Consider the following 24,159-nt stretch of genomic DNA (forward strand, 5'->3'; position numbering starts at 1 on the left):
ATTAGCTCACTGAAATAATAACCCAACATTAATCATTGTATTAACTTTAAAACAAACCAATATATCTAAATAAGACACGGCCGTGTGGACGGAGTTTTGGACGTGTGTTCTGGGATGAAACCAAATCAGTGTCGATGCTCTGTTCATCTTTCGGTTCTGTGATACATTTATTCACCTTCAATTGTTGGCTTTCAAACAAGCACATCAACAGCAATGTTTCAATTCATCAAACGTAAAGCAAGCTGATACCGGGCGGGCACGACATATGACGGTAACAAAAGACTCGGTCAAACACGGTTTGCCTCCGCATACACACTCCTGCTCCTCATCACCGGGGTATTACTTACATGCACTCCTACACATGATGCTCCACCTGGCGTTCAATATCGGAAAAGCAAGATAAGACACAGGCACCTTGTTAAACATAAAACCAACAAAAAAACAACATTATGGCTCCAACAAAAGGAGACTAAAGCCGCTTTCCCACTGGTGAAAAAACCCGCTAACACCTGGCTTTTTCGCTTAGTGGGAAAGGTTACAATCGGCATCTATAAGCGGGTCTTCCCGGGTCTGACAATCTCACGTCAACGCGCTAATTTCGGTGGGAAAGGGGTATGAAACTGACCAAGAGTGAGAAATGGAGCTCCTCCAGTCCACGGATAACAATGAAGAAACGCTGGGCTTTTAAAAAGACAGGTGAAATATTGATTCCTGGTCTCCACCCCCCCACGATGCTGAGAATACAATTGAATTCTTACTGCCGAAGCTTTGACACCCAAAAAAAGTTATTCCAGACAGCCCTACTTTTAATTTTATTAACAAGTAAAACTGATATAAATGCGAGTACTGTACAACGAAAATGTCTGTTATCAGGCCCCTAATTTCACAACTACTACCATCGATCTAAACTGACGGTGGGTATGCATTTGTTTTCTCTTCCATGTACGAACCTGCATGATTGTCAAACGGCTCATTTCGTGCAACGTTTGACACCTTTTTTGGGCTGTCGCCACGTTCCCATGGCTCGGCATCAACTCGGTGAGTACACTTATGCACAGATCCGAGGAAACAACACCCGAGTTGTACTAAACCAAAGTATCTTTAAAGTCTGCATGGTCATTAATAAAAGCTTTATGATCCTAGAGGGCACATAAAGTGCTTCTTTCAGTTCCACCGACACGTGAGAAAAGCTCCTAAGTCCTGGGTTGATTTCCTGCAGATACAAGGTTTTAATGCGACGCCGGTGGAGGGATGGAGGGAGGCAGGCTGGCAGGCAGGATCAGTCAGTCAGGGTGACCTCATGTGTTTGGCACCGGGAATGCCTATCAGGTTTCCCTCTGTGCAGATTCCAACTTGCTCACTCCACACCAGCCCCGGGACAACAACCCCCTGAGGCATGTGTGTATGTGTGTGTGTGTGGAAAGGGGGTAATTGCATGTCTGTGTGTGTGTGTGTGAGTGTGTTTGTGTGTGAGAGTGAATGAGATAGAGCTTGAGAGATAAATTATAGGAGATAAATTATTCAGATCTACCACGGTTGAGAGGGAAAGAGAGAGAGAGAGAGGGAGTGCAGGAGGGCGAGCTGTGTGTCAGTCCCCTCCAGTGAACTCAGTGAACCCAACAGGACTCCCACCCTTCCTCTCACCCCTCCCCTCCTCCACCTCCTTCCTCAATGATAAACGTCCGGCTCTCTCATGTTTCCTCGCGGGCTGTTATGTATGCACATGATAATGTGGGTCATTGTGTATGTTGGGGTTTTAAAAGTGTGTGAAACTTCTCTCACACGCCCTGAGTATGTGTGTGTGTGTGTGTGTGTGTGTGAGGAGTGTCGTGCTTTTTTTAATATGGAAGAAGAAGAAACTTGTTGAATTCTGAAGTTATTGCTTGAAAATGTACAAGGTAATTTAGATGATTAACGTTCTTTTTAACACTACATTAGCAAAGGTAATGATTAGGATAACGGCTCTTTTGGCAGCTATTTTAGATTTAGTCTTAATGCAGGTAAAATTATGACTTTAAATTTCTGCAGATCATCCATACAGTAAAAGCATTTAAATAGGGATGCATGATATTATCAGCACGTTATCAGCATCTGTAGATTATGGCTTGCCGATATTTTCCGCAGATAAAACAAGGCTTTAATTGTGCCTAAATGCTTGATGATTCCCCCCAAAAAAGAAAAGAAAATGTTAAACAAATAAATATGGTATTTTGTACATAACCAAAGTCGTTTTTTGGCTGACCGCCGGGGTCAGATCTACACATGTGACACAAGTAACTGAGTGACTGACTGACGGTACTTTCACAGCCGTAGAGAGAGAGAGTTGCGACATCGCAATGGCGGATCATGGAGCATATTGGACCTCCACTGACTAGACTCTCTGTCTATACGTCTCTGGATACTTTGTTCCAGGAGTAAGCTGCTCGTCCGCAGCGCGCACCTCCTTTCAAACACGTTGTCATCGGCCTCATGAGGACAGTCCATGTAACACATTGCCCACAAAAGCGCACATTGATCTGATGCGGTCAGCCACATGCTAGGTTTTGACCTTGTTTATCTTGCCCAGTGAATGTGTACATTTTAATTAGCACTGTATTATGTTATTTCTGCATCTGCAGAGGCTTACAATAAGAGGAGGCATGATTTCAATTCCACTACAGGGGAGACGTGATGTTCTCTGCAATGAGGTGGAAAAAAACATGTGCCTAATATATCAGTATGGAAATCGGCAATCGGCAAAAAGCGTTGGAAAATATCGTCAAAAAATCAAATATCGGGCATCCCTACATCTAAAGATTACTTTTCATCTTTCCTCCAACTGGGTTGCCAGTTACAGGAATGAATTGCATGTATTTTGACAGATAGATTAAACGCACAGTGGGGGAAAATATGCATTTTGAATGTCCGACAGCCCATCACTCACATTTTAGTCCCGTCTCGTCTCGTGAACGAAAACAAAACATACAGAGATTTTATGATCAACGATCTATTTTCAGCTCGCCTCGTCTTCGTCATGGAACAAAAAAAGGTCGCTGACGAACATTTTCATCATTATCCATGAACAAAATCAACACTGCTCTGTAGGGTTGTGTTCAATAGCTTTCCACAAAATTGGATTCAAGCATTTGGGCAGCTCTTTTGACAGGACTCTTTTCCAACAGCTTTGAATACTCCCACAAAAATAGAAAATCATGTGAAACAAAAAGATGTAATTAACTGGCATGAAAGTCAATATTATTTATAACTATAGGACAACATTGAAGTGTCCTAAAAGTGCAATGAAGTCATAACAGCTATTAAGGCTTGCATGTGAACACATCAGAGCGAGGTCCGTCCTCTGATGAAGACCTTGTGAATCATTTAAAATCTCTTAATGTAATATTTCAGAAGCCAAAGGACAAACCTGCTGAGAAAAAAACACTTATTTACTTTTAGAGTGTCTTTGTTATTAATAAGAATGAAAACAGAGAAGAGGTCAATGATGTGGTCAAAGATGAGAAAGCTAAATGAATCTTCATATTTTGCCTTTTCAGAATAAATTCCACAAAATATCACAGCACGCCCCACCTTTAGGTTAGTAGCTGTTGTCCTCCAATAACCTTGTTTGACCCACTGTCAAATAATGGGCGAGGTAAGCACACACTATTGGCCACTATCACTATGGTAACAATAGAGCACACTCTGCCAACCATCCTCTAATAAAGCCTCAACAGGCTCAGAGGCTTCCCGTTTCTCAGATCACTGTGGCAACTACCGTGCAGACAAATGTACGACTGCTCACACGCACTAACTCACACGTGGGTTCAACAGATGCGACTTGCTAGTTAATGCTGCCGCACGAGCGTCCTCCATAACCCTTCGAGTGGGGAATGATGGAGCAGCGGCCGCCTGCTGTAGCTCCGGCTGGCTGTTGAACTGCTTTCTATAACTAAACAGATCAGCAGATCATCCTGCGCTCTACAGGAAGTCTACACAACTGGGGCACGAAGTTCCTAAACATTTCAGCGTCAACAGACGTCTTAATGATTGCACCGGGTCTGTGCTGGAGAGCGCTGTCTCACTGTTGCATGAATGTTTATTCAATGTTCGCGGGGAAGGGTGGGGTGATGTCAGCGTGGTGATTAATTGCAGGCCCAAAGTGCTGAGGACACAGAATCTGCTCTGAATGGCGCCGACTGCGGCTCCGACAAGGGTTTATTGCTTTATCGGCTGAATCCTAATGTTAGCCTCTTCCCTTCCCTTCCCTCCCTCTGATTGTTCCAGTGGTGTGAGCGTATCCAAAATGTAGGTGCTTCTGTGGTTAATTGCCCGATTTAGTTCAAGTAGAGGAAAATTTGTACCGTATTATTTAATTGAAAGCTAGAATTAAAAAGGCATTTTCAGGGGGCTCGATACAGATCTCTGTGGGTTGCCTAAAGTTCCCTATACAGCATGATTCCACCCAATATGTTGGGAGAAGCATAACATATGGCGATTACACAAGCATGCAGCTGTTGTTTTTTGGGGCTAGAAATAAATAATGGATACAAGTCCTCCACGGGGTACTCAAGACAGCTAATGAGAGAGAGAAAGCAGACAGGGAATTAGCAGCTAACTGTTTTTCAAAGCTTCTGTTTTCTAACATTTTCATAAGAGCCCAAGGACAAAAAAATACAGGAAGATAAAAACATCAGTATTCATCAACTGGAAAAGTACTCTATTTGCATTTATTCAAAACTTGTGCCTGTATTGTTGTGCATATTTTAATATAGGCACAGAGTAAGACGCTGATTCTTGGGTGCTTTTTCTTCCTCACACACACTCTCCTGTCCTGATCTTTCTCTCTCGTATGTGGGTAACCTTAATAATTTAGGGGAGGAAAGGGGAGAGAGGAGATTGCATTAGCCTCGGTGCAGATTGTACAGAGGGGAACTGGTGTTCTGCATCAAACCCTCCAATAGGTTTGTCATTTCCAGGCATTCATGTGCTTCATACTGAAGCCGTACCCTCTCTGTGTGTGCACAGGGGGCGTCTGCAAGGCGACATGATTAACTATTGAAAAGCGAAAGAACCGGCTTCTTGCTCGGAGACCACATATCATAATGACACTTTTTAATTCTGTTGCCAATGGCTGTTTATGTGCTACTAATTACTGGTGAAGAATAATAATCTCTCCTCCAATTGGACTCTATCACGCCGAGGGCTTTTCTCCTCGTCTTTGCTTTCCATTTATCCTGGTTTGTACCTCCGCTGGCTCGGCTTGCTCTCTGCATCAGTGTCCTTGCAATCTAATTCATGCCGCCTACCTGTCCCGCTCAGTGTTTTTCCATACGCTGACTAATGCACGCACATTGTGGCCTCAGAGGCAGCCAGAGCCGTGGAAAGGTCTGCCAGGCAAACCCATTCAGGCAAAATCTGAGAGGGTGGCTTGAGTCATTTAACTCAAATAAAGCCGGGAGAAAGGCCTGTTTGCTCTCGGTAATCCCCCACTTGCTCGACAAGGCTTCGCAAGGTTCATCTGCTGCGCTAAATTGGTGCACGTATCCTTATTTGTATAGCAGCTCATTGTGGCTGGGTGTGAGAGAGGGGGGAATCTGACAGGACTGGCAGCTATTCAAGCCCTCATGCCTATTTGCTTATCCTCATTCATGGCAGAATCGGCTTTTTCCGGAGCCATTTTTCAAGCAATGCGTGACACGGTATTTTCACTGAGCCTGCCACTACTAATGCAGCTGTGTAGAGTAAATATTGCAGAGCAGCCAGTGTATGTGTTAAGGAGGGGGGGGGGAGCGACCTGGGCCTCCTACAGTAATCACAGAGGTAAGGCTGCACTAGCATTTGCATGTCTGCGGCTGGTGTCTCCTCCGGTTTCCACGTCTGAACACGGAGGTGAAAACACCAGGTCGTCGGTCCGTGCGGCCACAATGGAAATGAAATGCTAATTCTTCAAAGTGAGATATACACTGGCAAAGGATTTTCTTTGTCAGACGATGACGTAAGGAGGTAAACGAAAGACCGCTGTGAAAAATGAGACTGTTGATCTTTCCGTCCGTGCCTTTTTCTCCCCACAGGTTGTTTTCCCCCCGTGCCTTCTCCTGGCTCTCGATTCTCTGGTGCTAAAGGAATGATTAAACTCTGAATTAAGTGCACCGCTTATAGAAAATTAATCAGGACTTTCCAGGAAAACAGTGTCATGGAATACTCCCTATCGCCTACATTGCAGACTGTTTTGATTGTGAAGTCATCCCTATTAGGGCCTCTCTGTTTCGCCAAAACACGTCTGATTTTTGGGGCAGACCACAGTCTAGGACCAATACGTAATAATTCGCTGAAACCAGCTGAGAATGACACAACTGTCTGTACTGCCTCTTTTTTTGTCTAGAAAGCACATTCAGGATCTGCATGGGGAAATTCTACACGTCCAAAGCCTTATTTAGGTAACCACCACTCGTGAGGATGAGGAGACCTCAAAGAAATCTGTTCTTTAAGAAGTTGCTGCAATTCTAGGCTTCATCGAAAAGGCAACTGGACTTGGTTGAAGTTCTTGAAGAGGTTTCTGAAGAAGCCTTCCGGGTGAGAGGTGAAACATCCTCAAGAACTTCAACCAAGTCCAGTTGCCTTTTCGATGAAGCCTAGAATTACCATGACCTGGATGCCTGAGAAGCTTCACAGACAAGTTGCTCCATTTCCGCTACCAGTGTTGGAAATGACTGCGATCCCACCTAAATCTTTGTATCTGGCGTCAGCAAGTACACCACTGTCTGAACCAATCCAATACCATAATTTATTAGGCCTGAAAAAAACCACTTGTTTCACCAGAAATCCTTTCTTCATCGCCGCACCAGAACAGTAGCCTATTCAGATGGTTGTGCTGTGCTGCCATTAAGGATTTATTGTGACCGCCAAAGGCAACTACTGTTTCAAAGCAGCTAAAACGAGTGGATTTCTGTGATTTATCGCTTGTGTAGTGCCAGCAGAGGGTGTAAAATTAGTCAGAGCAACCAAAATGTCAGCAATTTGGCAATATTTTCAACTACAAAAGCCCTCCAATAAAACGACAATGTACAGACTGAAAAGCTCCCGAGTCAGGGGATAGCACTAGTGCCAGGGTTAGTAGTACAGGCCTACAGCTGATACATGCATTTTTTAATGATAAGATGGGTATTGGTAATAGCATCAGTATTGGTATTAGGAAGGAAGAAATGGTACTGGAACATCTCTTGTAATGAAAATTGGAAGCAGGCCTCCGCCTCCCTCCAACGCCCTCGGTCAGGAAGGTGAAAAGGCAATTCTGCTGCAGCAGGAGCAACGTGGAGATCCTCTGGTGCACTGCTCCTCAAAGTGTACGCAGCAGCCACTCTTTAAAAATGCAGGAGCAATTACTCCGGCTGAGTCTGAGTCAGTGAACGCCACCAAGCCGAGCTGCCGCCCCCTCCCTCCCTCCCTCCCTCCACCCTTCCACTGCCGTTGTCCATACACCGGCAACCTGAGCATTCTTTATGTGAACCGGCATGCCAAAGGTAGGGCAGCAGACGCAGCAGACACCCAAAGGTTCAGTTACACGAGAACAACAAAAGCCCTTCTCTGCCTGACTGCCTGTCTGTCTCTCACGAGGTGCAGTTACTTCCCCCTCCCTCACCCTTCTCGAGCACGTGACTGGCAGCCTGACATCCTTCATCAGCAGCTCAGTGTCCTGTCCTGACCCGACTCCTCTCCTGCCCTCCTCTTCCCCTCTACCGGGGCCCAAAAAGATGGTATCTGCCTCCTTTTGAAGTTCAGCTACGTGGTTTAACAAAAGAAGGGTTCAGGATTGCACCATTTTGCATCCCTCTTCATTTGGGGATAGACAATGGCTCAGCATTAAGCCAAACTCGTGTGAAACATTAAAACCAGGTATGATAAAATGCACATTGCAATCAACAAATAACATGATAAATGGGAACAAAGGAGCTAATTTTGTTCACATAAGACCCGTGGTGTTTGCTATTGCTATTTTCAGGCTGGAAAAATCCAGACAAAAGTATTGAACTGCACTCTGACAGGATTCATTCTTATTCAGACGTATTATTTGGTATCTATTGAACAGAAACAGGAGCCAACAGAAGTTTCAACAAAGTTTGTAATCCCTTTATCTCTTTTTCAACAAAGTTGATAATCCCCGTCCAAACATATTCAGTCAAATGTATTCCCTTCCGTTGGAAAATATTGACTAGAACGTTGCCAAAGAGATGTTAGGCAAAGATTCAACACAGACCGAACAATTACATTTTTTCTAATATTCACAGCTCTCACAAAACAAAAACAATCTATTGAAACGATTAAAGGTTTAAGGTGTGTTTGACTTGTAATATATCCCATATGTTCTTCTTTATGTTAATATGGGCTGTATGTATTAAAACGGTATACACAGGAGGTGCCTCATGTCATCCTGCACAGATGGCAGGACACCATGCCCAGCAGACAGCAGGGGCTCCCGGAAATAGAGGTAGAGGCACGCAAAAGCATTGGAGGAAGGGAAAGAGTAATTACAAAGAGGGACAACATGAAAGAGAATTTAAAGATGAAGGGAGGCCTGGCGAAAATAGGAGCAAGAAAGATTGATTCGAGCAAAAGTGAGGCGGATACATAAGCAGTCAAAGATGAAAAAGGACAAAATTCTGAGGCTGTGCCCCGACGTCCTCAGAGGCAAAAGGGGAGGAGGGAAAATAGAGCATGAAAACGCTAGGCCAGGCCCTGGCCAGAGCGACAGAGCAGTGAAGAGGAGAGCCAGAGGAGACAGCTCCAGGCAGATACTATGTTACAGAAAGAGTTCCGAGTAAAAACAAGAAAGAGGAAGAGTGCAGGTGTATTTGTAGAGTCCTGCAGCGTTGGTGGGTTTGAAGGGCAGGCCATGTGTCGCCTTTCATCTGACTTAATATCTGAAGCAACATCTTTCCTGTGTCTTTTTATGTTGCATCCTTTTCTCTCTGTAGGAATACAGGAAATGCAGTTCTTGTTAAGAAAAAGCACCACATCCCAGAACATAAAATGCTAATGCACTTAAAAAAAAGAGTCTAGAAATTCAAGTTATGCCTGAGGCCACCTGTGGTTTAAACATGCATCCACAATTTATTTCATGCAAAAATTACGCCAGTAGGGTTTTTTCTTGTGTGCCTCTTTTCCTAGCAGCACACTCTGAAGCTCAGTGTCTTAACCCAGGTAGTCCGCTTGGAGAAAACTTGCCCTACTCACTCCACCACCTACCTCCCCGTATGCCCCATTTCACCAAACGGGTAGGTGTTCCTCTCCACTGCAGCACATGCTGAAGTCGCCCGTTATCTCCAGATGGTCCGGGAAGGAGAGTTCAGAGACAAGAGTCCCTGGGGCAAGAACTCCACCACCGAGGAATATCATTTCATATTTCATGCATTTATCTCCGATGCTCTTTTCCAAGGCGACCTCCAGCGAGTGAGCGGGCACTTTGTTCTGCGTCTTGCTCAAGGACACTTCAATTGAGGAGAGAAATATGAGCTGGTTCTGACACCTTGAGTGGAAGCACTAGACCACATATAAGATTTGACCCCAACTTGTAACTTCGTACAAGTACAAAGTTAACAATAGACTTCTTTTGTACGCAGTTAGTCATGATCTGTGCAATGTAAGGACACACCTAACATCTTGGTACCCACTGGCTAACAACTGATGACAAAAAAGCCCCTGGTGATTCCGATAAGCGATAAACAGTATCCGGTCCAAAACGTCCTCTTTTTCTGGGAGCCGTTTACAGTCCAACTAGCAATTTCGGATGCAGTTGGATTGGAGGGTAGACATCTACTATCAGGTTTTATCTTTACTTATATATAGATGTCTGTTTGGTGAGATTTATCAAAGGCTAACAATTGCAGATGGGGTCCTGGATTTCATGACGGCTGATGCAGTCTGCCTCTGTTGCTCTCTACAAGGACGGTTTGCCAGCATACCACCAACGCAATCTGAACCTTGATTGGGCATTAAGTCTCGGACTTCAAACAGCAACAAGAACACTTCCAACTAGAGTAGGTTTGATTCCAGTAGCATAGGTAACAGCCTCTGATACTGCCTAAAATATGATATTAGGTATTTGCGGGTATGCCAGTCAATGCACCAGTCCGTTACCAATTAGGCCCAAAAAATCAATCGCACTAGAATTGGAGGGGTACTGGGTCCCTCTGTATCGGCCAAGACTCAAGTCTAGGTAATAATGGTATGCCCCAGCCCACAGATTCTGCATTTATACAAAGATATCTGTTAAAAGAGATTACCGCATACGTAACCCCTCTTGTACTCCAAGTTAATACAGAACAAGCTTCTTCTTTAGTTTTTTAGAGATACAACCAACAGCTTTGTATTCTCATTCTCCTTTGTAGGTCCCTCCTTTGGACAAAATGGATATCAGTGTTAAGAGAGCACTCCCGTAAAGCAGCTGTAATGAGATGTGGACGGCAGCATGCAGAAGGCCGGGTCCAAGCACCAACCTTGCTCTGTGGCTTGTGAGAGGCTGCGGGAAGCAGTAATGCACACACAACCTCTAATGTATGGGTGTGCAGACGGGGCTGAGCTGTCAGTTGATAGATGAGAAGGGTTAAGAGTACCCCCCTAATGTAGTGTGTGTCGGTGTGTGCATGTGCACACAGGGCCGCAGCAAATAAATGGAGTTGTCAGCCTCATTGACTGACAGTTACACGTAGAGGGATTGTACTGCTGGATAAAGCTGTTGGCATATGCAGATAAAAAGCAGAGGAATTAGTTGATTAATGGTCCGACAGCCTTACTGGCCATGTGAGGTGAAGGATCGGAAAAACATGCCAAAAGAAAGAAAGATAGAGCTCTTGCTAAAAAGCTTGCCTATTTGAGCTAGCTAGGGAAAGAGGCATGATGAGTTACGATTTACAGCAAGGCGGGGACAGTATTTTGTTTCGGGCAGTCACTCGTGAAGCACGTATCAAGAATTACAAGTGGGGAAATGAGTTATGCCACCCCTGTCTTAGTGCTAATAAGAACACATCATCCCGGGCTGGAAATAGTGCCGGGCTTTAGTAAATGTAATATAAGAAGTGTATCTTTCCAGCCCTAAAAGCCCTTGATAAACTCTTCAAAGCAGATCCACATCAGCGGAGACAGAGAGGACTAAGCTGCTAGCCGAATTTTACGCCACTGATAACTGATTCCATGAAAGACTTTGGAAACTGGTCCTTTTTTTGTACCGCCTTTGATGCTGCTTGCACTCCATGTCTATGTATATCTGTCTCTCCCTTGTTGTCTCCACGCTTCTCTTTCTACTCTGTCAAGGCATTACAGGAGGATTTAGATGGCTCTGTTGTTATTTCTGTAGTACAATGGATCGCCCCGTATCATGTAACCAAACCCTTTTCCTTGCTTTTAACCACATAGCGTCCATCTTTTGCTCTTTCCACTACACATACACCCCATCCCTCCATCTCTACCTCCAGCTCCAAAGAATTAGACAGTATAAATGGTGACTATGGCAGGGGAAGAAACAGGCATAGATCCTCTCAAAGGGCTCCATTGACTCGTGTTTACTTAAGACCAGGGACATTAGCTGCTGCTAAATCTACCTCAGTCTGCCCCTCTCGGCCTCCCGGGTTCTGTATGTACCAGTCCGGCTGTAACAAAGACTCCTGCCTGCTCTTAGGTCAAGTACGAGTGTGCACCCTTTTGTGCTGTTTGCCTTAGTGTGAGATTGCTGACATTAGGCGTGTAACGACCTAGCCTATGAGTGTTATAACAGCACAAGGGCACAGCAGTGTCAGGTACCTTGTGTGCGTACAGTTACAGCAACAGTAAAGCCAAGTAAACTTCCCCACAGAGGCAGAATTCACTGTATTACGGTATTCAATGCTAATTATCAGTGATTTGAGACTTCCTTTTGAGAGTTGTGTGTGTAATAATGAACCAGGAAACTTAAAATGTCTGTCATTTAGGGAAAATTAGATACAATGCACACATAGACTAACAAGCACTTAGCGCACACATTCAGTTGAACACTATCATGAAATAACAATAATTGATCAGCGGGCTGTAATTGCTCTTGTGGGCGAGGGGAGGGAGCGGGCCAGAGCGAGGCGTTTTACTGTAATTTTCCCATTTATGATGCACGTCTATTACCTATCATTAAAGTTGAATGCGGAGCAAGCTGCGAACAGCACTAAACATCAAGCTCGCAGAGAAAAGACAGAGGCTGGATGAAGGCCGAATTTCAGCAAATGACTCTATGGACTGATCAGCTGGGGAATAGACAGAAATAGGGCCTTTAAAGGATCCTCTCATCAAAGCAGCATCCTGCCAGCTCCCCCCAGCCATAACCTCATATAAAAGCCACACACACACACACACACTGACACGCTGACGTGCACACACAGACACACAGGCGCACAAATCCTCTTTCGGGAATCAATAATTCAGCTAAAGAGAAGCACATGCTACGCCCCGCTGCACTAATCAATAGAAAGCCAAATGTTATTGTTTCATCTCATTCTCTGACTTTCACATTCTAATCTGGGCTGACTAGCAACATGCGAGACAGCATCAGAGGACTTCATTAAATTAGAATATAATAGAGACACACAGAGGGGAGTAAGGGACCCCAAATTCAGAAGGGGGCCTCGCTTTATTCTGCCGGGCCGGGGCCATTACGACAATGTTAGCTCCCGTCTTTACTCTACAGTCCTGAGTCGTAACCACGCGCAGATGTTCTATAAATTTTCTATGCATAGAATCTCAAATATGTGTCATAAAATGGAGGCGAGAGAAGGAGAATGGCAACACTTTGGTATGAGTTACGCGCCGCTCCCCCTCCCTATAAGATATTTATGCCCCCCCTAATACACATGCCTCTTGGGAGAATGGAGCCATACCTTGAGAAAACAGTGAAGATGAATAGAAAGACCAGTGTGATTTGACATTGATGCCTAAATCTGAGCCGGAAAAAAAGGAGACTTGCTGTGAATTTGTGTGCGTGTGTGCACGCGAGGGACTGCCATGTAATTCCGGAGACTGTGTGGACTGAACCTGGCAGCTGAAACCCTTCTGCGCTCTGTGTAATCGAGCTATCAGTGATCATTAATGAGAGCGTGAGATAGCTCTCCAGTCCTTTCGGCCACATTGCCCAACACTCAGGCCTCCCTTTCTCCCACTGACCCCGTCATATCAACGTAAGAGGCCACAGGCCTCGCTAACTAACCATGAAAATGAAAGCGAATGTTGGCAACTGATTTATAAACGGAAATGCATGCTCCTCTCCCCCTTCCACCGCGGGTCTCGTTTGCATGACACTGGACCCCAGCGACTTGCTCAAGGATACGTCAATCGCTGACGGTGGCAAGATCGGATCTGCGCTGACCTTGGGAGCGAACTGCGGCATCGGCGGAGGAGGCAGGGGCCCGCGTCGCAACAGAGCGGGGAAGGGAGGAAGAGGGAGGGGAAGAAAAGTGGACATGAGGAAAGAAGGGAAGGGATGGGGGGAAGGAATGGAGGGGGCATATCCTGATTGAGAGGCCCCTGAGATGAGCAACGCTGAGATATGAGAAGGGGGAGGGAGGGATGATGGAGGGGGTAGTGGGGGGGAAGGAGGGAGAGGGAAGCCATATGGCAGCAGCACAAATGTATTAAACTATAAATCAGGGGGAGAGCGAGTGGACTGCCAGGTGGGGCTGCAAGCAGGTCCTCCCTGCTGGAGGCGCACTGGTTCACTCCACATGGAAAGGGATGAAAACATCACCGGTATTTTGCTTTATTTATTTCTATGATACAAATTTTCTTTCTCACTTATTTCTTTCTTATAAATCGGGGAAATTTGTAACACTTGAACTTTTATTCCTCAGGCTGTATATTGTTGGAGGACGTTCAAAACCAATGCTGCCAATAAAACAGAGTTTTGGAACCAATATCATAACATTACTTTTTTCGGTACCTCACATATGGGGAAAATAAATAAAGCCTTATGCTCAATGCTTCTTTTTTTTAAGGAAAAAGTTCGCCTTAAAAAGAAAAGAAAGTAAAGCTTGAAAAGTTTCCTTGTCAAGTTCAGAAAATATCTGAATAAAAGACGAACGGTCACGTCTCGAGTTCAATGCTAACCCGGTTTGACAGTCAGTGCTGACGGCACTCTTGGGTCAGTACTCAAAAACTACTTCTTCTCTTTGCATGCAATAGAGATAATTAATATCAACTGCACACATTCACTGTTGTTCCACCAATACTATAATGGGCAGGTTTGAGTGTTACGCATGTAGTAGCAAAACAAATAGAGTAATCCCCGAAAGGCTTCCATTTTAATCCCTTGATGAGGTCTGGGTAGTGCACCCGGCCAGGGTCCTGGCAGCCGTCAGGGCCCAAACTGGGCTTCCATCCCAGAGGCACTGATGCATACTCCAGCTAGAGCAAACACGGGCAGCCGTCCTCATGCCTGCTCCCTGTCTGAACCGTAATGACCATCAACACGGAAAAAGAAGCGGGTCATGACCGGCTTGTCCCTAAAGCAAAACAAGACATTCTGGCTGTTTATTAAATTAGCAATTTCATAATTAAATGTTTAATTTACCTATTTAGAAAAGTGGCATTGAAGCATTGGAACAATGGCGGACGTTCAGCTTGCAAATACTTCATTAGTTAATTTAATTTGGATCCTAATTCTCTCATTTGTTTAACGAATAAACGCACCAAAAACGCAGTCAGTCAGTTGATTTGATAAACAAAAGCCTCAGAATCCATCTACATTTATTCAGCATGAAATCCTTTCAGCGCATCACATCAAAAGCTCATCAGTTTGCAGGTGAGGGATGGATGGAGGTTACCGGACAGCTCCAGGTAACGGTCTAGTAGGCTGCACTAACAGAAGCCTTGATCTCTGATCCGCCACACACAGACGCACGCGCAAGCACACACACAAACACTGACATAGACATCCAAACTCCAACGAGGTACCTGCCATCTGAAACCATCACAGCCAAGGCCAGCTATCCATCAAATCCCATCTCCACTCAGGGATGAGAGGGGGGTGGGGGGGGGGGTGAGGATGAGGGCGGTGGAAGAGAGGAGGTGGTGAGGGTGAGGGTGGGAGGGAGGAGTGTAGGAGTAGATGAGTAGGCTTGAGGAATGCAAGTAGAGCAGGCGTACCTTGGTCTGGAGATAGTGGGGGTAGTAGTAGGTGTACTGAGGGTACATTGGCTGCTGCTCCAATCGCTTGCCCATGTAGCTGGAATCCTTAGCACTGAGGCAGGGAATGGTGACACGGGGGCGGGAGCTGCCAAGTAGCTAGCAATGGGGTACAAGCAGCGGCCGGGCTGAGCAATTCCTGTCTTTGCTGTCTCCACACCGCTGTGTCGCTAGCCGGATCTCCAGGGAGAAGGCAGGGTACGCGTGGTGCACAGCAGCTGGGAGAAGGTCTTCCTCTCCTGATGAATGGTTCCTCACCGGTCCGGAGCCTCGGCGTCGGTCTGATGCCGCTGGATCAATGGAAATATTTCCACAAGTGCTCGAACCGAGAGCAGCGTGTCCGTCAGCCAGCTGGTATCGGATAGTAACGCGCGATAAGGGTGAGGTAGAGGAAGAAGAGGGAAGAGAAGAGAAGGTGCAGGTGGCAGTAGCTCTGGCAGTCCTGTGAGTGTTGGAAAACGGGAGAGGAAGAGGAGGAAGAGGAGAGGAGGAGGAAAGGGATGGCAAGGAAAAACGGGAGAGGACGTATAGGTTCACTTCTCAATTTAAAGCTGTTTCACTCCAGTCTTTCGCCTGGGCTTTAATCTGCCTCCCTCTCAAACTGAATCTGACTCTCTCTCTCTCTCACTGCTCCTCTCTCTCTCTCGCTCTCTCTTACACACAAACACAGGCTCTCTCTCTCTCTCTCTCCTCTGTAGTCTGATCCGACGGTGGCTGCGTGCTGTCCTGTTTGACAGAGGGGGAGATATCTTCAGCACCGGTGGCCGACAGATGCACTTTGTTGCGCGGAGCAGAATCACAACATGAAGAGTCGAGCGCGGAACCAGAAAGCAATCTCAGTCCGAGGCGGTCGAGCCAGCAAAGGGCAGATAACAAGGGGATCCCGGTTTCTAAATGATGTGGCACAAGCGTGTTAATAGAAATCCACCGGTTGGTTAGTCCACTGGGTTCCAGGTAGAAGACGAGTGAAAAAAAACAGTGACTGTGTCCCAGGTGCCCAGTAGAGAAGGAGTCCCTCGTCTGCGATCCTCCCTCTTCCTGCTCTTGTAAAATGTGTACCTTATTCCGTCCTTGGCTCTCTCGCTCCTCTAAGCAGCCTGCCTCGTTCTCTTTCCCTCTGTCACACAGTTGCTCTCTCTCTCTCTCTCTCTCTCTCTCTGTTTCTCTCTCTCTCGTGTGTATTCTCTATCACTCAGCCTCTCTCTCTCTCTCTCTCCTTCTCCTACACACTGACAGGGTGGTAAAGGGGGCTCGTCCGAGGCTTGCGAGCGGAGCAGACTGCCTCCTCCTTCCCCAGCCCAGCCGGTAGGAGGGTCTTGAGCAGCACAGCGCGAGAGAGAGGGACCCAGACACAGACCAGCGGGCTGCAGCGTTTCCACAACCTGGGAGAACGCAGGGGAAGAGGAGGAGAGGAGTACAGAGAGACGAGAGGGGGATGGCGTCAACGCGAGCAGTCGATTCCCCCTACTGGCTGCACATGGCGCTACCGCCTGGAACACAATGTGTCCTGAGGCAAACACTTCACAAACTAGGGGGGTTTGTTCTCAAAACCAGGAAAGTTTGACAATGAGGAACCTGTTTGTGTATTTTGAGTAAATGTTTGCTGTAATTTCTTCACTGATTGTCCTTTACAACCACCATCTTTTACCTACTTTTGAAGTACTGTGAACAATCACATGGATAAGATACACGGATGTGTAGGCTAAGTTAGATTTTATTAAGTCAAGTTAAATTAGTAAACCATCATTTTAACCCGGTATGACCACAACCATGACATTATTTTCTAAATTTTTTTTTTTTTTTAATCTGAAATTTTTATTGAGCCTTCTGACAAATAATTAAAAAAAAACCACATTGCATGTATGAGTTTTGTTTTGTATCATATTTGACACATCAGGTGTTTCTGTTTCGCAATTTACTGGTTATATTGTGTTTTGGGTTTTTTTAAGATATTTATTTATTTATAGGACAGCTCAAGATGGACAGGAAATGTGGGGAGTAGAGAGTGGGGGATGACATGCACCAAATGATCAGCAGACCGGGAGTCGAACCTGCAATCAGAGTGTCGAGGACTGTAGCCTCTGTCCATGGGGCACCTGCTCTACCAACTGAGCTAAACCACCAAATGTTACCCCTTAAAAGGACTTCATAGAGCTAATATCACCACTCACAAAAATGTACCACACATCTTACAGAACACAAATTTTAACCCCTTAGACACGAATAATCCTTTAAATACTTTAAACTTGGACAAGGACATTTGTTTTATATTGTACAACAATGTTTTTTGTATGAAAATCTATGTGTAAATGAAAACTATGGGCAGGAGAGCCAATAACTCCATTCCTGTGATAAAGCAGGTTGCATATGTATTATGAATAATTATCAATTTACAGATACACTATTTTATACACCGGCAGTATTGATTTTACGATAAAATTTGTTAAAACTTTTAAGGTCATTTTTATATGTTGCTTTATTCCAGTAAATATTCCTCTTGAAGAATCAGCAACAATTTCAATATTTTTTATGCCTTACCTTTTTTAAAATTGACACAAATCACAGACTGACCTCCATTTTTGATGTATCAATCAAAGATACACTTCATAGGGTTAGTCTGCATTTAATTCAAATAATACTTCAAGTTCAACCAGTGCTGCATGTGCATTGATGTTTTAATATAATGCAGATGTTATTAGGTAGCTTACAGTTACTGTATACAATCTTGGAATAATCTTCTCTGCACATAAAATATTCTGGAAAAATCTGTTTGTCACAGTCAGCCATGTTTTTTGTTAACGTTTGGTATTGCACGAGGCCAGCCATGGTTTTTGTTTAGAGCCATGTTTTTTGTTTACGTTTGACACTGCACGAGGCCAGCCATGGTTTTTGTTTATAGCCATGTTTTTTTGTTTACATTTGGTACTGCACGAGGCCAGCCATGGTTTTTGTTCACGTTTGGCATTGCACGAGGCCAGCCATGGTTTTTGTTAACGTTTGGTATTGCAAGAGGCCAGCCATGTTTTTTGTTCACGTTTGGCACTGCACGAGGCCAGCCATGGTTTTTGTTTACAGCCATATTTTTTGTTCACGTTTGACGCTGTGCAAAAGGATTGCTTGAAGGTCAGAAGTTGGAAATTTGGGGAATTTTTGACCTTAAACTCTGACTAGAACATGGCAAGTTTTAGTAACTTTGACTACAGCGTCACAAAATTGATATACAATCAGTCACTTTTAGGGGTTATAGTAACAAACCTTACTTATAAAGGCTGTGAATATGACACATCCAAGCATCGCCTGAAGAAGGAACTGTTTCTTATGAAGCAAGAGAAGATGATATAGGATGAGATCATCTCTTTTGATTGACCATGACCAACAGTAAAGTGTTGGTGAGTGTCCCTGTTCAGATGTAACCACTGCTACACTCATACTTCTGCACACATATGCATGCAAAAACATGACTCCCAGAATGTCCTACTCCTTTTTCATCTCACACACCATCACAGTCTGAGGCACAAACACACAAAAGCATGGATTGGAACTAACTTCCTGAGAATCTAAGTTACTCTGAGGCCACGAGTTCAGCCTCATTTTTCACTCAATTAGCAAATCAACTTGGTTTTCATTTAAATTACCTGATATGAGTCCTGCAGGAAAGTGCAGCCAAAAACTACACCATGAAATTTCTGGACTGTAAACAATTATACTCTGGCAATTTCCACATCTGAAAATAGAACCGTGCCTTGGAAGAGTTTGGTTTTGTATTTCATGTGTTACACTGGAGAGCATTACACAGAAAACCCACGAGGCCGATGTCTCCTTCTCAGACAATAATAACCTGATTACATATTTCTAGTGCAATGCTCAAGATAAGTGAGTTCAGCTGTGGAAAATACTTTCCTGGACAGATAATTTTGTGCAAATGTGACATATTTATCTGAGAGTGATATGTCCAATGCATGTGGAGAGACCGGATCAATACGAGGAGAGGAATCCGAGCGACCAAAACAAAGCTTGGAGGGAAAGGGTGGCCTTTTAGCAGCACAGAGAGGAAAATATACTTATCAGATAGGCCACATTTATCTGCTGGAAAGAGATGAAGCTGATATCGATTGTGGATTACCAGATTAACAGCCTCTGGATCAACCAGATACCTAAACTCTCAGCATCTGGGGAAAGGCAGAACAAAGGCAGACAAAGGCCAGAGGAGAGCGCAACAGAGAGAGAGAGAGATATGGAGCGACAATAAGGTGAGAGACAATGGAAGGAGGCGCAGAGGCAGGAAAGATTCATATGTCTTTATAACGCCGAGTGTCCACTGAGCCGCCGTGTGAAGTCGTCTCTGTGTTTCAGAGATAAGACACGTCATTTTTAGTTGGCGCTTAAAAATACTGATATTTCCAAAACAGTGAATCAGAGTGGGAGATCTATTTAAAGTCACTTTCGTTCCGATTTCTTCCACATCTAACTAAAAGTCATGTTTCCTGCTGCGATTAAAGGTAATTGGCAGATTCACCTTTAATTCATTGTTGTTAGCTGCAGCCTTTAACGCAACCTGGGATGACATACTTTTAAAATGATGGAATATGTGCCATCATTCATGTCTGTAACCTGATGAACTTTTCCTCAGTTTATTCAAATGAGTCGACCCAGAATGGAAACGCAGGAGAGTATTATTTCACACACATTGGTCAGCTCAACCATTAATATTCATCGTGCCAACCATTAAGAATTAAGAGCCGGGAATTGAGACTTGACTCTTGAAACTAAAGAACTTGACCTTCGACCCCAGAGACAACACTAGAAACTACCTTGAGGACCGGCTGATGTGAACTTTGAGCCTCGAGCCCCGAGTGGGCAAAGGTTAGTTTATAAAGGCAATTTCAATAATGTGACTGGAGAGCAGAACTGCACAGTGTGTGTAAATAAATGCCGTAATTGCTGCTCTTTCTGTGGAGGCAGACCTTGAAGACGGGATGTGTGTGTGTGTCTGTGTTTATCCTGGTGGTGATGAAGAGTTCGAGTCTGAATCAGAGGTACTGACGTCATGGTGAGGTGATATGTAGCCAACTATTTCATAGCAAGAATGAGTGAGTATCTCTCTACTCATGTATTATTAATACCAATTCAAAATCAACTACAGTAAAGCCTGTATTGTAGGACATGCAGAACCTGTACACTGATCAGCCATAAGATTATGACTGGGACAGGAGAAGTGAAAAACTCAATGTCATTGGGTGGGATATGTTAGGCAGCAAGTGAACATTTTGTCCTTGATGTCATGTGTTGGAAGGAGGAAAAATGGGCAAGCTTAAGGATGTGAGCTACTTTGACAAGGGCCACATTGTGATGGCTAGATGACTGGGTCAGAGCCGTCTCCAACTGCAGCTCTTGTGGGGTGTTCCCGGTCTGCAGTGGTCAGCACCTACCAAAAGTGGTCCAAGGAAGGAAAACCAGTGAACCGACGACAGAGTCATGGGCGAGCGAAGGCTGGCATGTGTGGTCAAATCCATAAGACGAGCTACTGAAGCTCAACCTGCTGAATAAGTTAATGCTGTTTCTGATAGAAAGGTGTCAGAACACACAGAGCGTAGCCGCAGACCGGTCATGGTGCCCATGCTGACCCCTGTCCACCACTGAAAGTGCCTACAATGGGCACGTGAGCATCAGAACCGGACCACAGAGCAATGGAGGAACCTGGTCACCTGGTCTGATTAATTTTTTTTACATCTTGTGGATAGCCGGGTGCATGTGGGCTCCTGGGCAAGACATGGCACCAGGATGCACTATGGGAAGAAGGCAAGCCGGCGGAGGCAGTGTGATGCTTCGTGCAATGTTCTGCTAGGAAACCTTGGGTCCTACCATTCATATGAGTGTTACTTTGACACGAACCAACTACGTTAACATTATTGCAGACCAAGTACACCCCTTCATGGAAACAGTATTCCATAATGGCCTCTTTCAGCAGGATAATGCGCCCTGCCACACTGCAACAATGTTTCAGGAATGGTTTGAGGAACACAACGCGTTCAAAGTGTTGACTCGGCCTCCAAATACCCCAGATCTCAATCCAATAGAGCATCTGTGGGATGTGCTGGACAAACAAGTCCGATCCATAGAGGCTCCACCTCGCAACTTACAGGACTTAGAGGATCTGCTGCGAACGTCTTTGTGCCAGATACCTCAGCACACCTTCAGAGGTCTAGTGGAGTCCACGCCTCGATGGGTGAGGACGTTGTGGCCCCAGAAGGGTGACCTACACAATATTAGGCAGGTGGTCATAATATTATGGCCAATCAGTGTATAAGACTCCTCATTTTTTAATTGACACAAATTTTCACTCAAAAAAACCCAACAGATTAAAGGAGTACTTAGCAGATTTTAAGATTTCTATTTAGATTTTTCAACCATCATTGTTCCCTATTTCACACTTAACACCCAGAACAGAACACTAAGTGCGAGACTATTTCAAAGTGCATTCAGTGTTTTTCACAGTTGATTTACAACCACAGTTGTCAAGATGAAGCTAAAACTGTTCCTCTCTGCTGCTTCAAATATTTAAAAACCTGCACTAAGAAATATCTGCTAATACCCTGCAGCCGAGTACGTCAAACACTTTCATAAAACAAAGCCAAAGCCATCTGCTGCTCCTCTGTTCCGAGGTCTTCCTCTGATGCTCCATTCACTTTCTAAATTGAGAGCATGAGTGAGTCATTCGCAGGACTTTTAAAATAGAGAAAGAGGAGTGTAGCTGAGGGGGTGTATAATGCCCCTGAAGGTGTTAAGTAGTTACAATTGCCCTCAAAAAGAATCAGACAAGGCTGGTAAAAGAAAACTTTAGCATGGTAACAGCTTTGTTTCAGGGCATTTTTATTTAGCCGGATTTCACCAGCTCAGTTGAATTTGTATTTGGCAGGTTTGCACCGCAGTAAACGACTACTATTTAAAAATATTCACATTAGATGAACATTCATCAGGATGTGTTCCAAAGAGAAACAAAGGAACCTGTTATCAACTGTTACAGCCTGATCCTCTATGAAAGGGGAAAGAGAATAAGGGCCTGTGTCCACTAGCGGCGTTTTTTGCGCTCTGCGTCCTAAGCGCAAAAACTCTGTCAGCTTCAGACGTTTTCTGGTGCAACGCTCACAGCGCTCTCAGTTGAAAATGGTTCCACTTTTGGAAGACCACCATGCTCGTCAATGTCTTTTCCCTCACTGACCAAACAAAATCAAGGAGGTGTGGGATTTATGATATCAACTTTGTCAACAACACTAGTGGAGGAGAAGCTAATCCTTTCGTTTACTCAACGGTACAATTTCCAGGGCTACTTCTAGAGCTGCTGCTAACGCCAGGACACGAGTCCTGTACATTGTTTTTATGTTCTCTTTTTAAAATTTCCTTAAATAAATGTGAATATTTAGCATACAGAGCAATTTAAAACAGACTCCCATCCACTACCAAGGGAAGCGGGAGTGCCCCAGACAACTTTCGTAACCTAGCAACAGTAAGCCCTTGTGAGAAGAGCTTTGAAATTGAGGTCATGGGCGCTGCCAGTGCAAAAAATAAAATGCAGCCAGTGGACACATGCCCTGACAGAAGTGAGATGAATAAGAACCCTACGTCATCATCCTAAGACAAAACAGTAAAGAGTTACACAATGTTCCCACTCAAAAAGAATTCCTAGAAAGTCTACATCCACTCTGCCCTGCTGCCTGACCCCCGTCCCAGAAAGGGACGACTGGACTTCTTCAAGCTGCTGCAGAAACCAAAAGACTTTGTGTCCTGTGGTTTGCTGGACAGTCCTTTCATGGGTGTTTCCCAGAAATGATCAGATGTGTGGAATTCGAGGGAGGGCTGGCACAGCGCCAGGGGAGGGGTGATGGCCGAGGAGGAGTAGGAGGGCTTGGTGGGGTAGAGGAGGGAAGTAGAGCTAGGGAACAGCAGGGCCTGGTATTCCTGGAAAAACCCCTCTCTGCTTTTGGCAGCGGCTCTGCAGGGAGATACCCGAGCAGCAGAAGATCATCTTGCATGTTTTATGCGGACGTACTGATGTAGCATGACTAACCAGCTTCCCCAGGGCTTTTTGTTCATCTTTAAGTGAAAGATGAACCATCCACCAAGTCCAAGTATGACATGGTTGATGATCACATTGCTGCCGAACAGAAACCGTCATCCATCAAGCATCTCAGACTTTTCTTGTAGTGTGGATTAGAGCAAAGATCCTCTGACTAAAGTTCAGAACAATCTGAGGAAACGTGACTGAATATTTATGATCACTTCAGTTAGGAGCAGACTGATAAACAGATGTTTCTAAAAACTACTGATCATCATACCACACTGGATCACTGACTGCTCAGTACAGATGACAGTGCTGGAATGCTATTTTTTCCCCATTAAGGTCAAATTAAACTGAAGGCATGCTTAGAGACATTAATACCACATTTGAGATCAACACATTTATAAAAGGAGATAATCAAATAACTGTTTGAGTTTTACAAGAAAAACAGATTTTGGCAGATTTACTTAATCTCAAAATTAAAGCTCCACAAACCACAGCCAGAAAAAAAGAGGGTTCACAACAACTAGTTCATTTCCCATTGAATGATTACCTATTGGATTATCCGGTTGCAGCAGATGGCTGTTCACCAATGAGTCTGGTTTCTGCCAGCTAAAGGAAGTTTTTCCTTGCCTTTGTTGCCAAGTGCTTTGTAATGGTAGATTAATGTAGGGTCTCTAAAGAGTAACCCTAAAATTCCACAGGATCCGTCTCCGGCGCGTTCCATGTGCACCTCGACCTCCGGAGTCGATCGCGCCCATTGAAGTCTATGCTCGTGATTCCACAGCTCCGGGGCGCGTCCCAGAAGCGCTCTCCGCTCTGCTCCGCTAAAGATACGCACCGGGTATGTTTTTGACGGAGGCCGCTTCAAGCTGAACAGTGCAGATTGTTCCAAACAGGAAGTCACACACGAAAAGCACACAACATCTGGT

General features: G+C 44.8%; 1 protein-coding gene across 4 annotated transcripts in view; it reads right to left on the bottom strand.

Annotated features, from left to right (window-relative positions):
• Positions 1-24,159, bottom strand: part of rbms3 (RNA binding motif, single stranded interacting protein) — a 320,758-nt gene that overhangs the window by 214,245 nt on the left and 82,354 nt on the right. The window contains exon 1 of one of the 4 annotated variants that reach the window (XM_069681046.1): positions 15,133-16,454. The exons of 2 other annotated variants lie outside the window; for them this stretch is intronic. In XM_069681046.1, the coding sequence (XP_069537147.1) occupies positions 15,133-15,207 (75 nt within the window). In that variant the 5' untranslated portion in view covers positions 15,208-16,454. Of the gene's footprint in view, positions 1-15,132; positions 16,455-24,159 lie in introns of those variants that run through there. One more of the 4 variants, XM_069681045.1, reaches the window with a different exon arrangement.

The sequence above is a fragment of the Semicossyphus pulcher genome, unplaced genomic scaffold (assembly GCF_022749685.1).
Source record: "Semicossyphus pulcher isolate SPU_LCO1_2020_fin unplaced genomic scaffold, fSemPul1.0.p SCAF_5, whole genome shotgun sequence".
Lineage (NCBI taxonomy): Eukaryota > Metazoa > Chordata > Actinopteri > Labriformes > Labridae > Semicossyphus > Semicossyphus pulcher.